Here is an 18,119-nt window from a genome sequence, read left to right as displayed (position 1 = left end):
CCTTTGGAAATGCTCCTTTAATCAGTTTTGGCACTCACAATCTTAGCAGTTGCTACTTATAACGTAAAACTTGGAGCTATACAGCCTTTCATGGAGCAAGCATAACATTATTAGAGCTTGACCTACAAAAAATCTGATCCATCAGCTATTTTTTTAAATTGCCTAAAAAAGGTTTCCCTAACATTTGGTAAATGTAGTTATTTGTGGGCCATATCACTGGATATCTGACACTTTGCTTTATTTTTTTGTTGTAAATGGAACAAAATGTTTGCTGGGGAAGATATGTCCATCTGTTTTCTTCCACTAAGACAATGAAAGTAAGGTGTAATCGGAGAGGACATGCAAACTCCACATAGAAAGGCCTCGGTCTCAATTCAAACCTAGAACCTTCTTGCTGTGAGGTAAAAGCACTGACTACCAAATCACCATGCTGCCAGATAAAGGGACCTATAACTGCTATAAAAATAAATGCATTTGCTTTTTGATAGTGTAGTGCACAATAACTCAGCTAACATAAGAAACAGCTTTCTAAAACATTTTAGTGGTGTAAAATGGTCTGTTCAGATGCAGAACCTAACCTAGTTTTACTGCCTAAACCTAACCAGGCAGGAAGCGAAAATAAAAACATGTACTGGGTCAAAGCAAAGCTTTAAGATGTCCCCAGATAGGACTTGAATCCACTTACATACCTAGATAAACATTTTAAACATTTTAAAGTAGAAAGAAGCTCAAGAAGTCTATTTAGAAATTCTGAAATGAATTATTGCCAGAAGGTAGAAACAAATGACAAATTAATCATTGGAGAACTTGCTGGAAAAACTTTAAAAATGCCTTGTATTATACTTAAAATGAGTGACGAAATGGCTAAGCAACAGACGCTTTACTCCTAAAAGACCTGGATGAAACAAAGTGACAGGAAGTTCACTTCATTCTCTGATTCTGATCTATATATTCTGTGATAACCAATCAGCCAATCAGATCGGTGTAACAGTTTGACATAAAAGGTCCAAGTACCTCCTACAAACAGTGAGATACCTACAAGTCCATAACAAAAGACATGTCAAGATGATCGTGTTATGGGTTACGCTCCTTCTTCTCCATCAAGGATGTAAGTGCTTTTTCTGATTTCGTTTTGAATACATGCTGTTTGCTTGGTGGTTTTCCTGTGTCATTGTGAATTAATGTTTTAGATTTCTGTGTGTTTTCTATGAAATTAGATACACTTGTTCCAGTAACTTCAGTTCAACTTGGGGAAACTGTAACCATTCCATGTCAACTGCCTGTGATTGAGACCATTCGTAAAGAAGTCCACTGGTACAAGCAGCGTGCCGGGGACACTCTGAAAGTAATTTGGACAATGAGGGAATCTGCAACACCTGAGTTTGCGCCTGAGTTTAATAACTCCAGATTGAAGGTAAATCACAATAAACACTTTACCAACCTGACCATTTTGAAGACAAATCAAGAGGACGAGGGAATCTATCACTGTGGATTCACAGAATGGCGTAGGAATACTGAATGGACCGGGACGTATTTGTTAGTAAAAGGTAATGATGTGCGCTTCTTTCATGGAGTTTTGCCACATGCTTCAGTCTGTAAAATTGTAAAGTATAAATTATAACAACAGCTTATTAATTGTCAAAAGCATGATCAGAAAACAGTTAATATACTCATACAAATGTATTTTAATTTACATTTAATTTGCATCTAATTCATTTTAAAGACACATTTTATAGATGCGGTACATGAATCCTTCACAATGTGCTTTGTTAACACATTTTTATTAATCAGGAAACACCCAGAAAACATCAAACTACACTTTTGTTAAGGAGAAAGTCCATCCAGGAGACTCTGTTACTCTTCAGTGTTCAGTCCTCTCCAGCTCTAACAGAAAGACATGTCCAGGAGGTCACAATGTGTTCTGGTTCAGGGAAGCAAATACATCTCATCCTGGCATCATATACACCGCTGGAAACAGACATCATGAATATGAGAAAAGATCTGAGACTGAGCAGAGTTGTGTTTATCGCTTGTCTAAGAACATCAGCTCCTCTGATTCTGGGACTTACTACTGTGCTGTGGCCACATGTGGAGAAATATTATTTGGAAATGGAACAAAACTGGACAGTCGAGGTACCTGTGATCACATTAATGAATGATAATATTCTCCAGTCCAGAACATCAGTCTATAGTTTGAATATTAAATATTGACTCACTTTGGTTTTACATTAACAGTAATCTAATCTGAAGGTGATATTAAACACAATTTAGTGTTTGTCCAACATAACTTGAGTTTTTACTTTTAATATTGTTTCAGAAACCAGAGTGTGGTCACAGACGGCCAGCAGCACAATTTTTCTACTGTGCACTGTCTTGGCTATAAGTCTGATTGTTATAGTTGCTCTCATTTGGATGATCAAGAAAAACAGTGATCACTGCAGAGGTAATTCAAATTGCATTGTTCTCTATGAAAAAGAACCACATAAATCTTACATTTATATTAATTGTTACCTGTATCTTCTATATTCAAGCTGATATCCAGAGGAAATGTTTTACTGATCAGAAGAAACAAGAGGTAAAGAACTTTTTGAGCTTTTTGTTTTTTCTAATATTTTGAGATTTCTAATACATTATATTTACTCTGTTTTCCCAGAATAAGGACAGATGGATGTTTTCTGTTGTTGTTTTTACCACAATGAAAGCTGATGGATGCACAAAAAAGTATGCAAAACCTATGAAGAAGGAGCAGATCTATACAGCTGCCGAGGCGTTTGTCTTCGGTTAGGCATATTTACCAGTATTTGATATGAAATTACCTAATTGATGTTTGCTTAGACATAGTAGGGTTTTTGCTGTTTTTCTATATATATATTAGAGTTTAAATGTGTTTTATAGTAAATGCATCTTGATGATGAAAATGTTTACTTCTGCATACAGCTATAGTAACAAAGTATACCCTCTTTAAATTCAATGGTCTTTGGTTTTATAGAGGTAGCAAACTTGCTTAAGATCAATTTCAGTACCTGCTTCTACTTTTCCTAATATATCCTATGGAAGGATTCAAAGTCTTTTATTCTGCATTTTAGCTTAATTTTTGTAACATAAATATGATACAATGTAATGTTTTGTCGTTCATCTGAAGTTGCATTTAGATCATTATGAAACCTGCTGGGGATGTTTTATTTTATTTTATTTTTATTATGTGTCGATATACACCTAAGAACTGAAAAGATTAACATTCCTATCGTGGTGTGATCATTTGTGGTCTGATTGTTGCTTTTCTCTGTCATGTTTTCTTACTTCCTGTCTCATGTCCCGCCGTTAAAGAAGCTTCAGATTTATTGAACAATATGGATGGATTCAGCCAGGTGACTCACATGTCATACAAGTCTGTAGATTTAACATTATACAAAGCGAACAGCTATTTTCATCTGTACAAAAGACAATGAAATGTGCAACAGTGAGCAGTTAAAAGGACGTTTTCTGCATCATTCATGCATCTTGTTGTAATGAAATATCCTTTCTTTTTTTGTTCCATATAAGTGGCATAGTATGTTTGTAAGGGGACATTTGGTGAACACATCTAAGTAATGACATGTATGTTGGTGCAGTGAATCAAAGTAAAATGCATTTAGTTCAGTTACTGTTTGTTTCATTGCACCAACCTGAGTGAAAGCAGTACAGGTGGCTTACACTGAGAGTTGTGAAAGTCCAATCTAACAGCGTCCACATGGTCTGGTGGTGACTTTCTGTCCTTGTGAAGTGTATAGGAATTTCTTTTACTTATGTATTAATCACATTATTTTATTGTATGATGCCTTGGTGCCACTGGATTTTAACAAGTCTTACACTCATACAGTAAGACAAATGGTGGGGGTGTAGTAAGGAAGTTGTGAGGAAGCAGACAACTCCACAGGAAGAGTCTTTTGTCTCTTCGAGGACTCTGGGAGGTAGCAAGGGAGTGTGAAACAGCTGTGTACTGCCTTTTGTTCCTGGAGAAGGTATTTAACTGAGAGCCATGCTAGGCTCAGGGAGACTCTGCTGACCGTCTGTCCCGCGGTCATGCAGGGACTTCATCAAGCTTGGTTGTCTGTTCTTTGTGTGTTTGATTAAAGAATGTTAGCTACCGCTCACCGCTCGTCTGCAGGCTTCATTTAAATGGAAAACTTCCACAACAGAAGCAATGGTAAATGCATTGGTTCTTATAAACCACTTTTCTACTCTAAGTACTCAAAGCTCTTTATACAACTTCTCTCATTCACCCAAATATTTTTTTTCTATGATTTTTCTAAACAAGTTCTTTCTGTCTAACATTCACACACATGACATATGCATTGGCTGCAACGAGGGGTTAGCATCTTGTCCAAGGATATGTGACACAAACCACAAACCTTCTGATTAGTAGATGACCTGCTCTACCTCCCGAGCTACACCCGCCCCAAATTAACACTTAAACTCCCACTCCTACGTAGTTCACAGTCTGAAATCACAGGCATTTCAGATTGTATTTAACTGGGAATAATGCAGGAGTCAGAAATATTTGCTTTGCTTCCCTTTTCAGGAAATATCCTAATACCCAATAGCCATATTTACCAAATTGCTGGCTTGGTCCAGAGTTGACATGTCCAACATGATTGGAGGCACTTATGTTCACTAAAAAAACAAAAACATAAGAGAGAGAGCTATGTTCTAGGCAGTGCGATCTTACTAAAAGTCATCTAGAAATGGCGACATTTTACTCTTCACTGTTAAGCTTGATACATGTCTTCTTCCATGTCAGAGAGATTAAGATCCCCTGGTTGACTCATCTCCATTCAAAAGAGGGATAAAAGGACTTAAAAAGTAGTAAACCAATAATAATAAAGTGATAAAGAGTGTTACATCAGCGTTCATTTGTATGTGATTCTGCTAATCATTAATCAGGTTTAATTCAAGTCAAAGTATAATCAAATGTAAACCTAATTAATATAATGAATGAGAAAAAATAGCCTGGGTAATGAAAGGATTTGAACACCTGACCTTTCCACATAGACAGCAAAGTGAACATGAACTCTGACCCAGATCTCTGTGAGGGCAGGAGTGAGGCCTTGTCTGTAAGCTTGTTAGGAAGGAAGTATTGAGTCACTGAGGCAGAGCTTTGTCATTTTAGCAACTGGTATAAATATAGAGAAAACACAGGATGAACTGCAAAGGTTTTTGTTTAAAAAGTGTTCTTTTTATCTTTTTATGTGCCAATGACAAACGCAAAGTAATGGCTAAAGGCTTACACTCAAAAAGGTTATTTTAGCAGGAGCAGCACAAAACTCCAGAGCAAGACAGACGTCTCAGCTACTAACTATTATTAACGTTAAGGACTAAACGTGTGTTTAGGAGTCTGAATATGTTCTTTTCAGCTTTTCACTTGTGGTTTCAGTGAATGCTGTTCTGCATGTCAAGAGCAACGAGCAAAGCAGCACATAACATCTTTACTTTCAGACCAAGGTTAGGTTAGGTACCATTTCTCCATTCTATGGCTGACCACAGAAGCTGTTGACTCAGAACAGACCACACTATGAGCGCTCATCAAATATAAAGCAAGTGAAGAGCTACAAGACACTTGAGTGGGCTTTTTTAAACCTTTATAAAGAGACAAATGCTGCTCTCTTAAGGTTAAAACACTAAGTAAACAGCATAGTTTTGCAATTTTGTAGTGTATTGTTCCGTTTTTTTTGTTCATGCTGTAGTAATGTTGCACATTGTAGATCATTTTAATTTTGACAGGGTGAAAGTCCACAACTGTACTAAATGATGCACACTGGAATTTATTTCTTTGAGGATGTCAAACCTCCTGCACAATGCTGTGAAATGTTGCTATTATTAAAACAAGAAAGAAAAAAGAGTGAGTGAATTATCAGCACCTCCTTCATTTCTTCGCAACTACATAGGAAAAAACCCCAAAGTAAAGTAAAACTAGTCCCAGCATGACTGAACAGGTCTGAGTGTGTGTCCTTTTCTCAGATGTCCTTCAACAGCTTCTCTAGACTGTTCTAATTTAAATATGATTCGTGGTAATAATATAGTGTTATTTCAGTGTCCTAAAATAGATAAGACACTGGTGCAAGACCAACTGCTTGAGATTAAAACAGAGACACAGAGAGAAAACCCCTTTGTATTCACTCCTCTGTTTGAAAGCTCAACCACAGCAATGACTAAGTTGTCATGCATCAAGTCTGTCTATAGTTATCTCTGTGGGTTTCAGGTGCAAGTAGTGTGTGTACAAAAAACAAAAAGCAACAATCAAAGGAAAAAAAAGAGATTAGAAAATGGACATGTAGGAGATTTAATAATTTAATACTTTAATTGCTACTTTTTAAATTTTATTTTGCACTAGGCTGGACACAGCCTAGTCTGACTGAATCTGTACTGTCTTTTATCCAAGTCTCAGCTCTTTGCATTTATAGATTTATTCAAACATGCATCCCCACTTCAGTCAAAAATTTCTTATCACCTCCAGGTTTATGTTCTTTGCGTAAGAATGGTGTTCTGAAGCGAGTGCAGAGCATTTAAAATGTGACTGCAATGACTTTGTTGACTCTGTAGGCTGGTACTTGTGCTTAAGTAAGTTGCCCTGTTTCTGTCCTTGGGGTGCAGAACTGAATCAGTCTATTTGAGAAATTAATGCCTGTCCAGTAAGTGGTTCAGAGGGTGGTTAAATGATCCATGATGGATAGTAATTTATTTGATTTAGGAGTTGGTTTGGGTGAAGCATTGCATATATATCCACCACAGCTTTCCACAGCTGTAAATCGACACATGGCATTTTATGTCATTAAAACAATTAATCTCTTCGTCAAAAATGTTTTAAAAGATTTATTTGTTTTAGGGTTCATCGCACTTTCCAAAAGTTCTCTACATTTCTTTCATGAGAATAACAAGCAGAGGCACATGCAACAACTACTGTTACAAACAAATGCTGCGGTACGCCATTTCTCCGCCCTTTGACCGACCACTGAAGGCGTTTCTTCAGAACAGGCCTCACTGTGAGCTTAAACAGGATATGAAGTGAGAGAGGAGCTACAGGAAGGCTTCAGGAGATTCGTTTTAGCTAAACAACGGATTTTTTAAATGTATACTTATTGATTTGTTCATCATTAGTTTTGTCAAGCCACATGCCCACCTCGGTGCTAAGTGAGGTGTGTGACAACACACTATACCAAAGCTTCATACCTACAGTCAGCAATGAAGCAAACATTTTAAGACATTGACAAAGAGGCCCAGTTGGGGTAGGGGGAGTGATTGACACCTCCTCTCTTCCATCAACAGCTATGAAGAACCACAAATAAGTGTGATAAAAGTGGTCAGTGTAGCTGAGAAGGTGATCATGTGCACTTTTTGTTTCTCCTTTAACTACTTTTCTGTGCTGTTTTGGTATGGATAATACTTGTAACGGTTATATAACGTCATTCTACATGCTTTTTAAAAAACTGATAAAACAGTGCTTCAAGACCAGCTTCCTGAGATGGTCGAGAGCGAGACAGGAAGAAAAGCCCCTTTGTACTCACACCTTTTTTGAAAGCCCAACCACAGAAATGCATGCTGCAAAGTTTCCATGCATCATTTGTTTGTCAGTGACGACTGCTGTGTATTTGTTTCTGCATTTCGCTGCAAAAGATTATGTAAAGAATCTTTTTTGGGGGGAGATTAAACAAACATATCCAGTGTTGTTCGTTACATTTATCTTAGAATAATTAGAAGCTGGGCACAGCAAAGTATCAGTGGATACGAGTTTACTGCATAGCAAAACTCCAGCTTGTATTCATCTCTCTCTCTCTAAGTAGTGGTGAGGCAGACTAAAAATATAGGCTGTGAGCAGGACTGTGATATACAACGTTCAGATTTCTAGCTTTGACTGAAACTGAAACAATAATGATGTGATTTTCTGCAACCTTTTATAAACAACTACACTGTCAGACCATTTGGCTTGTGGTCAAAAATACATCAGTGCTAACACAAAATACTCCACATTAAATGATTTTCTACAGTTATTTATTAGATTTTTACTGCCAGTAGGTACAGAGTAGTTTTGCCTGAAACCCACACATATAATTTTGGTAATTATTTGATGCAAGTGAATCATTTACAGTGTCAGACTTTTTGCTGCTTTCTTTGTCCTAAAAATAATATAATTAATTACAATTGCATGATGGTGATGACAGAGAGTTTGAGCGTCTTCAAACTTATTATTTCGGTTTAACATAACTAGTGTCTGAGTAAATTTGCAGATGCAGTGGAACAAAAAACCTAAACCTAAACCTAAAATTAGCTCAAGCTAAAGCCTAGCAGCCAGCTAGCAGCCTTCTCTGCCTTAAATCTAAGAACTTTCTCAGCCGTATATCAAAACTTAGGAAACTACATTATTTGAAGTGCTCATTAAAATTTAAACCCATGAGTTGGAAAAAAGAAAGTAAAGAAAGTGCAGCTGTGCTGAAGAAAAATTGAGTTAGATAGCAAAACCAAATTCTGCACACTGCCACACTGACTTGATAAATGAGAATTTTACTTAAATCCTCTGTTTTGTACAAACATTACCCAACTTGGGTTTTATTAATACTATTCGATTATTGACTGGGGGAATCATACATCTACAGTCCTTGATGGGTCATATATGTATGAAAAACCTATTTGTGGTACATCAATTAAAATGAACGTGTAATTAACACTTTTTTCCATCAGATTTCCTCCTTTTTGGGGGATTCTCAAGAATCTGGAGCTGTCTTACAGGTTATCCGGTCTTTAAGTGATGCCTGCTTCCGGGCCCAAACTACCCTGTGTTTAATAAGGCTGTTGTGCTTTTAACATGTTTTAATGCTTTGTATGTCTATTTAACCTCAACAAGCCCCTGAAAACAGTAGGTGATCACTGTCGGCCTCTCTCGGTTTCAAGGTTCAAGGTTCAAGGTTCTTTATTTGTCACATGCATAGTTATACAAGTATAACTATAAATAGCCTGACATTTTCTGACAAAATGGGGGGGGGGGGGGGGGGGGGGTGTAGAGGAAGAACTATATATATATATATATATATATATATATATACATATAGTATATACACTGGGTGAATGTGCAGTAGTAGCAGCAAGCAGGTGAATTCTGTACATTAATATGAATAGACATCTGACTATTTTACAGGATAGACAATATAAACATATTTAAAATTAAAGGAATTGAAATGTACATTGTGCCTTGGTTTAGTTGCGGTTTTTATTACCGCAATTCATTTTAATGCTCAGTTTTTAAAGCCTCACAATGTAACTACAGCCCAGCCCATGCAGCAGTATATTAATGACTAATCTTATATTGCAGTTGTTCTCCTGACTGACGTTTATAGCATCCTGCCATGCGATTGCATACCTAACCACACTTTAACCTCACTTTAACTTTTATTGAGTGAAAAAAGTTAGCGTTCATCCTCCAGCTTCATTGTTTATATTACGCTAACATAGCTGTGTTACTAGCGATTAGTTAGCACATCATCATATACTAGCTGGCCAAACGTCACTATTGTTTAGTTTTCTTTCTTCAGCTATGTTGGAAGTGATAGTATGTCTTAATTTGTTTCAGAAATCCCTCACTCAGAACATGGTATATTATATTTAGATGGAAACTAGCAAGCTAACTCCCTGCTAACTTCTAACTCCGTTAAATTTCATAAATTCTGTTTTCATGGATGCCTGGACGTTAAACTTACTTGTTACACCTGGTAGAGCAGAACGCTGATCATTTTATTACAGACAAAAGAATTTAGACAGTTTTTCAACTCTGAGTGATGCCGCAGTAATCGTTTGACCTCCAGCGTAGTTGGGCCCAGACACAGCTAATGATGTCAGACTTAAAGACCGGATAGAGTGTTAAGAGTTGTAAATCCATTCTTCAAAAAGAAATCTTTTCAACCCAGGGCACCAAATACTGATAAGGTGTCCATTGATGTTGGTTCTTTGATGCCCTGACAGGCAGTCTGTGAAGGCACCTGACCGGTTTGGGAGATTTGCATATTCTAATTTATTTTTTCATTTACCTTTAATGCTGGCACTATAAACTTATTTTGCTGAGTTTCACAAAACTAACCTAGCACAAGAAAAAAACAGAACATGTGTCTGGTACATTTAAATCCTTTTCAAATATTCCCATATAACAAGCTGGGAGTTAAGCAGTGCGAGTGTGTTCGCTGAAAGTCCAGGCATGGTTTATTTGTCTGTGTTTTTCATATTTTATGAACTCAACTGGGGCTCTCTTCCCTAATCTGGATGACTTGTTAACCAATCAGCGTTCAGCAAATGCTTATCTCATCCGCTTCCAGCGATGCACAGTAAGAGTAGACCTGCTATGCCGCCACATCAAAGTAAGGAGGTGGTTCGGCTATCTAACGAACCTGGGCATCAGATAGCTCGGGCACCTCCTGAGTGAAGTATCTGGACATGTCCCACCAGGAGGAGGCCCAGGGCGGACCCAGGACACGCTGGACATGCTGGAGATCTCTAGCTTGTCTGTTCCCCCAGACAAGCTAGAGCTGGTGGCTAGGGATAGACAGGTCTGGGACTCTCTACTTAGGTTGCTCCCCCCCAAACCTAAGCACTTACACTTCCGGATAAGTGGAAGAAAATGGATGGGTTAAAACACTGAACCAACAACCTAATGATTAGTTTCATAACATGCCTGTCAAGTAGCATGCTTTCATAATGGATTGTTTGCCATGGCCAAAGTCAAAGTCTAAAAGTCTAAAAAAATTATATTTTATTTTATTTGAATTTAGTTGTTTAACTTTGACACAGGACAAGCTGGAAACGTTGGATATCTCTAGATTGTCTGTTCCCTAGAGCTGGTGGCTAGGGAGAGAGAGATCACTGAACTTAACCAAACACATCTGTGGATTAAGTTCAGTCATCAGTATCAATTTTAACATAGTTCCACAGCCAAACAAAACAGGACCCTTTTTTAAACCTGCATGGAAAATCTGAAAAATCTGGCTGAACAGTGACACGTAGACTGGAAAACATGAAGGCTCCTTAAAATCACGGAAATATGAATGGAATAATAAAGCGTAAAATCCACCTAGAATCTCAATTTGAGATCTTTTTAATCTATAAACAGTGGTTGACATAGGAACAGTAATACATAATGTACTTTATGTTTATCATATTGTCTCTTACATGATTGTATTGGATTTTATTTGGAGGTGTGTGTCAAGTTCTATATCATTTCTTCCACATATGCTTCCAGCTGGCACAGTCTAAACCAATCTGTCTTTCTTGCTTTCTCTAGGTTTCAGGTTGAGAAACCCACAAATATAAGATGACGCGTCTTACAATTGGTGTTGTTTCATGTGCTTATGCTGGAAACACATTTGACATTGTTTCCACTCCTGTAATGCAGTGAAACAACTTAACAAGAAGCCAATCAGAGTGCTCTGCAATTGTTTCCTCCCACTCGATATGATTATATTTAGACAAATCATTTAATTAAGTTTGCATCCCAGCAGTATCAAGAAAGAACATCAGAAATGAGGATTATATTTTACTTGCTGATGCTCAGTGTTGTGTGTAAGTATAATTAAAGGCCTGTGCTGCTGATATATTTTTGAAGTGTAGATGATTCCATTACTTGCTAATGACTGACTGGGCTGACTTTTTGTTTGGTTTATTTCAGATTGCTTAGAAGAGCAGATTTTTGAGACAAAGACTGCACATGTTGGAGCGAATATAAAGCTGACATGCCCCCGCAGGTCTATGGGAACCTTATTTTGGATCAAGCTTGTTTCTGGAAATTTTCCTAAAATCTTTGGAAGGTCATTTAGCTCTCAGAGGGTTGATCAGCGCATTAGAACTGCTACAGAGGATGGAATATTTGATTTATATATTAAAAAAGTACAGGAAAGTGATACAGGAGTTTACTTCTGTGTGAAAACATTAAGTCGAGACTTAATATTTTTGAAAGGAACATTCCTGAAAGTTGAAGGTAAGTAGACAAAAAAATATCACAAGATATTTTTATTCCTAAATCCATGTTTGCATGTTGTGTGTGTAAAGTTCGATAGTTTATTTCTTTATATGTGTGTGTATGTATGAGTTCACTACGACAGAGTATACCCAATATTATTATGGACACCTTGCGAAGTCAAAATTTGAGATCCAAGTTAAACGTCTTTTTGGAGAAAACAATCCCAATACCATTTTAAGGGAAAAAGTTGAAATGTAGTGAGTACAGTTTTGGTTTTAGTAACAAGGACTACAAGGACTCTTTTAGCACATAAACACAGTGTCATGATAAGTGTAAGGACATTGGAAAGGTGGTGCAGAAAACGGCATCTGGTCGGATGGAAACACACAAACTTGTTTTTTGTAGAAGAAGAGTGATTTTGTACAAAATGAAATGGCTGGTAATAGACAGATGCAAGGTATCTTAAAAAAATTAAAAGCAATTTTTTACAATTTTTTATTTGTTTCCATTTCTCAGGACCAGAAGCTGCTTTCACTACAGCTCTCCCATCTGATCCTGTCCATCTGGAGCACACAGTGACACTGCCGTGTTTGATCCTCCGTGACTTTCAGAATAAAAGTTGTCCCACTGATAAGAAGATGTTCTGTTTAAGTGCCAAATCACATCAGTCACACCTGGATTTAAATTATAGTTGTGTTAATGGTGAAGATGAATATGAAAAGAATCCCGAGGGACTCTCAGCAAAGGCATGTTTCTACAGCTACTTCAGAAACTTCAGCTCTTTTGATTCTCAGAAATATTACTGTGCGGTGGCCACGTGTGTAGAGTCATTTTCTGGGGATAAAAAAGGGGATACTGCAGGTAATTCTATCACATTTTAATATAATGCCAGAAATAGAAAATCTGTGCATTTGATTATATTTAGTTTTTTTAGCCAAGATTCTGTAATACCTAATCAACTTCCCCCGAAACCCCCCAAATTTTTTAATACTTGTAATCATTTTTAATATCCATGATTTACGTCTTTTCTTTCCATGGCAGCAGTCGACAGGAGCAAATCAAAAAGGGACAACATATTTTTTTACCTGTTTATCGCTACTCTGGCTATAAGTGTGATTGTTGTAGCCTTTCTAGTCTATTCCATCAAAAAACTAAAGAAGAATTCACATGTGTACTCTAATGGTAAGCAAAATTACACACACTGTACATCAATCCGTCAAACCATATTTGGCAAAAGTTAGCTCATTTGACTGTTTTATTTCCTTCTCTCTTTTTTTTTTTTTTTTTACAACTGCAGCTGCTCTGGAAACAAATGGAACTTCAGGTGGTGATCAGGAAATTCCACAGGTAATTAAATATATAAAAAAGCTGTTAGTTATATGCATGTTTTAATCTCTAACATGTTCTGCTTCCTCAGACAGATGAGGATACGTTGGTATATTCTACAGCAACTTTTAAAAAAGTGAGTAAATCAGCGGAAAGACATAAAAAACCAACAGAGGAAGACAGCGTCTATGCTGCTGTCAAGGCTCCTGCCCTGGATTAACATCTATTATGGGATCTTTTATGTGAATATAGTTTTACCCTTTTTTTTGTTATAAATGTACATAAATAAACTTTATTATCTGGATACTTTTTACATTTGTAAAAAGTATGCATACACTCACAAGATGTTTATTAACTTCAGATCCCTGCAACAAGCCCAGGTCCCGTTTACTTTGGTGATTTGAATTTATTGTCCTTATTTATAACTGGCATTATTGTTGAATTCTAATATAGAATCTTACAAGAAAGACGCAAAATTGTATTTCATTATGCTTTATTAGCTGCTTCGGTGTAAAACAAATCAACAATGCAAAAAAACAACAACAAAACAACATACTGGAAAACAGTTATTCATGACTTGATTGCTTCAATACAACCCTTGGGCACATATATGCGGGACGTTTCGTGGCTGTTTTGATATCGCTCTCTCTCTTTTAACCGATCAAATCTGGCTGTGGTAGCAGCTTTAAACTCGGTATGACCCAGGTTGATAGAGGGGCCCAGTCTGGATCGCATTCCAGCCTTTTGTAGGCTGGTTTTCCTACAAAACACAACAAACATTAGCCCGCAAAGCCACAGTGAACAAAGCAGCATAGCACAACGAATTCAATTCAAATCAATAGAACACTTATTTGTAACCTACATCAACTATTATGTTATGATAAATTACGTAACAACTACAACAGAAGACTTACCTTTGTGGAAATGCTTGGAGCAGACTAACCTGTGAGCTGGAGTGTTCTGAGATGTTATATTTGGTCTTCGAATGGCTGCAATCCAGGCCATCCGTCAGCTTTTTGTCGCATCGGAAACACGGCCTGAACAATTTCTCTTCCACGACGTAATCCGATAAAAAACGATCTCTTTACCCGTCGGCTTCCCGTGGCTGTCATGCAACTGGCTATTGCAGTTAATAATACAACAGCTTCTTGTCATTTTTTGTGTTTCTTTTTGTGTGATAGTTTTCATGTGAAAGCCTGCGTGCGCTAGTACCGCTTGCCACGTGTTCCCAGAATCCTTTGCGGTTTTACCCCAGAATGTCACATTTTCAATCTCTATAGGAGGTTTTTAATTTTCTACCTATTTTCTACATATGTGTTTAATGTGGATGTTGGAGGACATACACAGATCAAAAATGACTCCTCAAACTATTACTGGAGAGAAAGCTAATGTAATCCAAAATAAGCATCTGGTTCGACACATTTAGAAGTAGGAAATTGGAGATCTTCCAGTGACACACAGTGGGATACTAGGGACAGGGTGAGATGGAGGCAGATGATCTGATGTGCTGACCCCGAAAGGTACTTTACTTACAATAAAATAACACAAAATGTTAATGTTTGTGGGGGTTTTGTCTTTAACCTGTATGTTTTTAGTTGTAAGCTTTGTATTTTGAACACATCTCAGTCACATTGTGTGTTGCATTAAAATGAATAAAAAGTTACTCACTTAAATCTTGTTAAATTAACTATTTTACACAAAAAAGTTAAATAATAAAAACAAGCCAGGATGAAAACAAATTGTATTCCTTAAGCCAGAGACAGTCCTGAAGGTTTTCAGCTATAAGTCTGACGCGTTCCTGGTGGGTGATTGGATCCGCCAGGGCTGTTCGTTGTCATCAATTCTATTCGTAATTTTTATAGACAAAATTTCTAGGCGTAGTGAAGTGGTGGAAGGCTTTCACTTGCGTGGTCTCAGAGTCTCATCTCTGCTTTTCACGGATGATGTGGTTCTGTTGGCTTTAGCAGGTGATGGCCTCCAGCTCACTTTGGAATGGTTCACAGCCAAATGTGAAGCAGTGGGAATGAGAATCAACACCTCCACATCTGAGGCCATGGTCCTTAGCCGGAAAAGGGTGGAGTGCCCACTCCGGGTCAGGGACGAGTTCTTGCCCCAAGTGGAAGAGTTTAAGTGTCTCTGGGTCTTGTTCACGAGTGATGGGAAAAGGGAGCCGGAAGTGGACAGACGGATTGGTGCTGCGGCTGCCATCATGCGGACGCTGTACCGGTCTGTTGTGCTGAAGAGAGAGCTGAGTGTAAATGCAAAGCTCTCAACTTACCGGTAGATCTATGTCCCTACCCTCACCTATCGTCACGAACTGTGGGTAGTGACTGAAAAAACAAGATTGTGGATACAAGCGGCAGAAATGGGCTTCCTCTGAAGGGTGGCTGGTCTCTCCCTTAGGGATAGAGTGAGAAGTTCGGCCATCTGGGAGGGGCTCAGAGTAGAGCCGCTGCTCCTTTACATCGAAAGGAGCCAGTTGAGGTGGTTCGGGCATCTAACAAGGATGCCCGAACCACCAGGCAATATGTTTGAGCCTGTAAGGCCCATTTGTAACATCCTGTGTCCTGTATAGTATGTTCTATGGAGAGTTTTTATTGTATGGGTAATAAGTTTCAAGTTATAAGAACCAGAAGTTACGAAATTAAGATTTTAAGACTGCCTTGTGTGTCAAACATAAAGATAAGATAACTTCATTGTCATTGCACAGTCATACACAGTACAATAGTACAAACGTGGAAAACTGTCCCACGTCAGGACTACATACAACACTACACAACACAACACAGTAAGTAATAAAAAGAAGAATAAGTGTATGTTTATTGCACAGTGTTATTGTTGCACATTATTATTATTATTATTATTATTATTATTATTATTATTATTATTATTATTATTATTGTACCTTGTTATAAATATGAATATTATTATTGTTATTCTTGTTACCCCCCAAAAAGTCCAGGGAGGCAGCCAAACAGGTCAGGTGTTAGGGCTATTGCCGTGTTGTAAAAGCTGTCCTTGAGTCTGAAGCACCTTTTTGTGTGCTGTGGTGCAGCTGGAGACCCATACTGTTAGGATGCCTGGGTCATCGACCCAGGGTTTTTGAGTTTATGATATTATTTATACTGTCTAGTTTTTGGTTTCTTTGAGTTCTGTCTTATGGCTTAGGTCTCTGTCTTCTTTAGTTGCCCTGTCTCCCCTATCACCTGCATCCCCTTGTCTAGTTCGCGTCTATGTGTATCTTAAGTTCCTATATCCCCGTGTTCAGTCAGTGTTTGTGTCTGCCCTGATCCCACGTCTCTGTTCCCTCTGTAGTGCCTGCATGTGAGTCTGTGTCTTTGTTCAGTCTGTGTTATGTGTTTCCTGTTTTACTTTGAAGGTCTCCGTCTTTTCTCAGTGTGTTCAGTTTACGCTTCTTTGGTCTCGTCAGTTCTGATTTGCCCCAGCTGTGTTTCCCTCCTGTTACTCATTTCCTGATTGCTCCCTCTGTGTATTTAAGCCCTGTGTTTCTTAGTGTCTGTGTCGCGATCTACCGTTTTCTTAGCTGTGTGTTCTGTCATTCCTCTGGTTTAAGTTTATTTTGATTTTTCCAGTTATGTTATATTTGAGTTTAACATTAAAGTTGTTTTGAGTTCACGTCTGTCTCCGGAGTCTGCACCTTGGGTCCTATTCCTGCCTGCACACAGCCACACCTAACAGAAGATCGCGACCAGAACATGGACCTAGCAGACTCCGTGTGGTATCAGCGACCCGCAGTTTCTGCCTTCCTCAAGGAGATCGTGAGGGAGGAAGCTGAGCATGCCCAGGAGCTCCAGTCACCCTTCTATGGGTCACGTTTGGCTTTGGGAGGGCCCCGCAGCCTCCAAATGGCTACGGCCGAGCCAGTGTCTATGCCTCGGGCGATCAGGTTGAGCACGTGCTCCTTCTCTCCAGTCGCTACACCTCCGCCTTCACCCCTGGATTACCAGTCCGACAAGAGAGTTAAGCGGCGGAGGAAGAGAGATTATGTGACACCGGACGTTAGACTCACTCCGCTGCAGTCCTTCGCTCTGTTTTTGGGTCTGCCACGTTCTGAGCTTCACAAACTCTCTGCTTCCTCATCGCAGCCCGGTCCTTTGGAGGGTTCGCAGCCCAGTTCGCCACCTCCCACTTCCCGGAGGAGGCGACGCTCACACCGTCACCACTCTTTTTCTGCGGAGCAACTCCCGGTGGTGAGTTGTGATTGCTGTCGTTCCTCGGAGCTGGAAAAAAACAATCATGTGAACACTGCTAAGACTGAGACTATTAAGACTGTTAGACGTGGTGGTGGTAGGAAGTTAAAAAACGTTTTAGAAGAGTCTGTGTTTGCTGAGCCTGCTCCTTCGCACCATTGTGTTCCTGCTCCCAGGGCAGCTCAGGCCCAGCATTCCCCTGCACCTGTTTCAGTGCTTCAGGTGAGGGAGGCTGAGGTCCAGCTGGTCCCTGCTCGGGTGTCTAGGCTGGCTGAGCCTCTGCCTGTCGCTGCACCCGTACCAGCTCCTCGGGTGGGGACTGCAGCTGCCCAGCCGTTGACTGTGCCTGTCCCGGCTCCCAGGGTGAGGATGACCGGGAACCAGTTAGCTCCTGCACCCGTACCTTCTCCTCGGGTGGGAGTGGCTGGTGTCCGGCAGGTACTTGCACCTGTTTCTGACCTCGCTGGAGGCTCAGGTGAGCCCGTCCAGCAGTTTTCTGTAGGATCCGTAGGCTCAGACAACCTAGTCCAACCGTCTGCTAATCCACCACCTCACCCGCCATTACTGCCATCGTTACAACAGTCAATACAACTTAAACTTCTCTCCATAGC

The 18,119-nt window shown here is 39.1% G+C and overlaps 2 protein-coding genes across 3 annotated transcripts; both read left to right on the top strand.

The window, feature by feature from the left end:
• The first annotated feature begins 996 nt into the window (after positions 1-996).
• Positions 997-4,133, top strand: LOC113030545 (signal-regulatory protein beta-2-like). 2 transcript variants are annotated; one of them, XM_080304382.1, is made up of 6 exons: positions 997-1,108; positions 1,218-1,547; positions 1,792-2,133; positions 2,318-2,443; positions 2,532-2,575; positions 3,328-4,133. In XM_080304382.1, the coding sequence occupies exons 1-6, from the start codon at positions 1,066-1,068 to the stop codon at positions 3,343-3,345; spliced, it is 903 nt and encodes a 300-aa protein (XP_080160508.1). In that variant the 5' UTR covers positions 997-1,065; the 3' UTR covers positions 3,346-4,133. The 2 variants fall into 2 exon arrangements, with proteins under 2 accessions (XP_080160508.1, XP_026037866.2); XM_026182081.2 differs by having other exon boundaries at positions 2,654-4,133.
• A 7,345-nt stretch (positions 4,134-11,478) lies between these two features.
• LOC145430048 (uncharacterized) lies at positions 11,479-13,601 on the top strand. The gene is made up of 6 exons (XM_080304378.1): positions 11,479-11,574; positions 11,681-11,989; positions 12,488-12,832; positions 13,013-13,153; positions 13,269-13,318; positions 13,389-13,601. The coding sequence occupies exons 1-6, from the start codon at positions 11,535-11,537 to the stop codon at positions 13,515-13,517; spliced, it is 1,014 nt and encodes a 337-aa protein (XP_080160504.1). The 5' UTR covers positions 11,479-11,534; the 3' UTR covers positions 13,518-13,601.
• The last annotated feature ends 4,518 nt before the right edge of the window (positions 13,602-18,119 follow it).

This window comes from Astatotilapia calliptera, chromosome 2 (assembly GCF_964374335.1).
Source record: "Astatotilapia calliptera chromosome 2, fAstCal68.1, whole genome shotgun sequence".
Classification (NCBI taxonomy): Eukaryota; Metazoa; Chordata; class Actinopteri; order Cichliformes; family Cichlidae; genus Astatotilapia; species Astatotilapia calliptera.
The sequence above is the reverse complement of the archived record's forward strand: the minus strand, read 5'-3'. Positions and strand labels throughout refer to the sequence as shown.

Excerpts from the sequence above, each read along its gene's own strand:
- LOC113030545 (XM_026182081.2), top strand. The coding sequence starts at position 1,066 with ATGATCGTGTTATGGGTTACGCTCCTTCTTCTCCATCAAGGAT. Across the intron at positions 1,548-1,791 it reads GACGTATTTGTTAGTAAAAG|GAAACACCCAGAAAACATCA; the intron begins GTAATGATGTGC and ends TTTATTAATCAG. Across the intron at positions 2,444-2,531 it reads AAACAGTGATCACTGCAGAG|CTGATATCCAGAGGAAATGT; the intron begins GTAATTCAAATT and ends TCTATATTCAAG.
- LOC145430048 (XM_080304378.1), top strand. The coding sequence starts at position 11,535 with ATGAGGATTATATTTTACTTGCTGATGCTCAGTGTTGTGT. Across the intron at positions 12,833-13,012 it reads TAAAAAAGGGGATACTGCAG|CAGTCGACAGGAGCAAATCA; the intron begins GTAATTCTATCA and ends TTTCCATGGCAG. Across the intron at positions 13,319-13,388 it reads GTGATCAGGAAATTCCACAG|ACAGATGAGGATACGTTGGT; the intron begins GTAATTAAATAT and ends CTGCTTCCTCAG.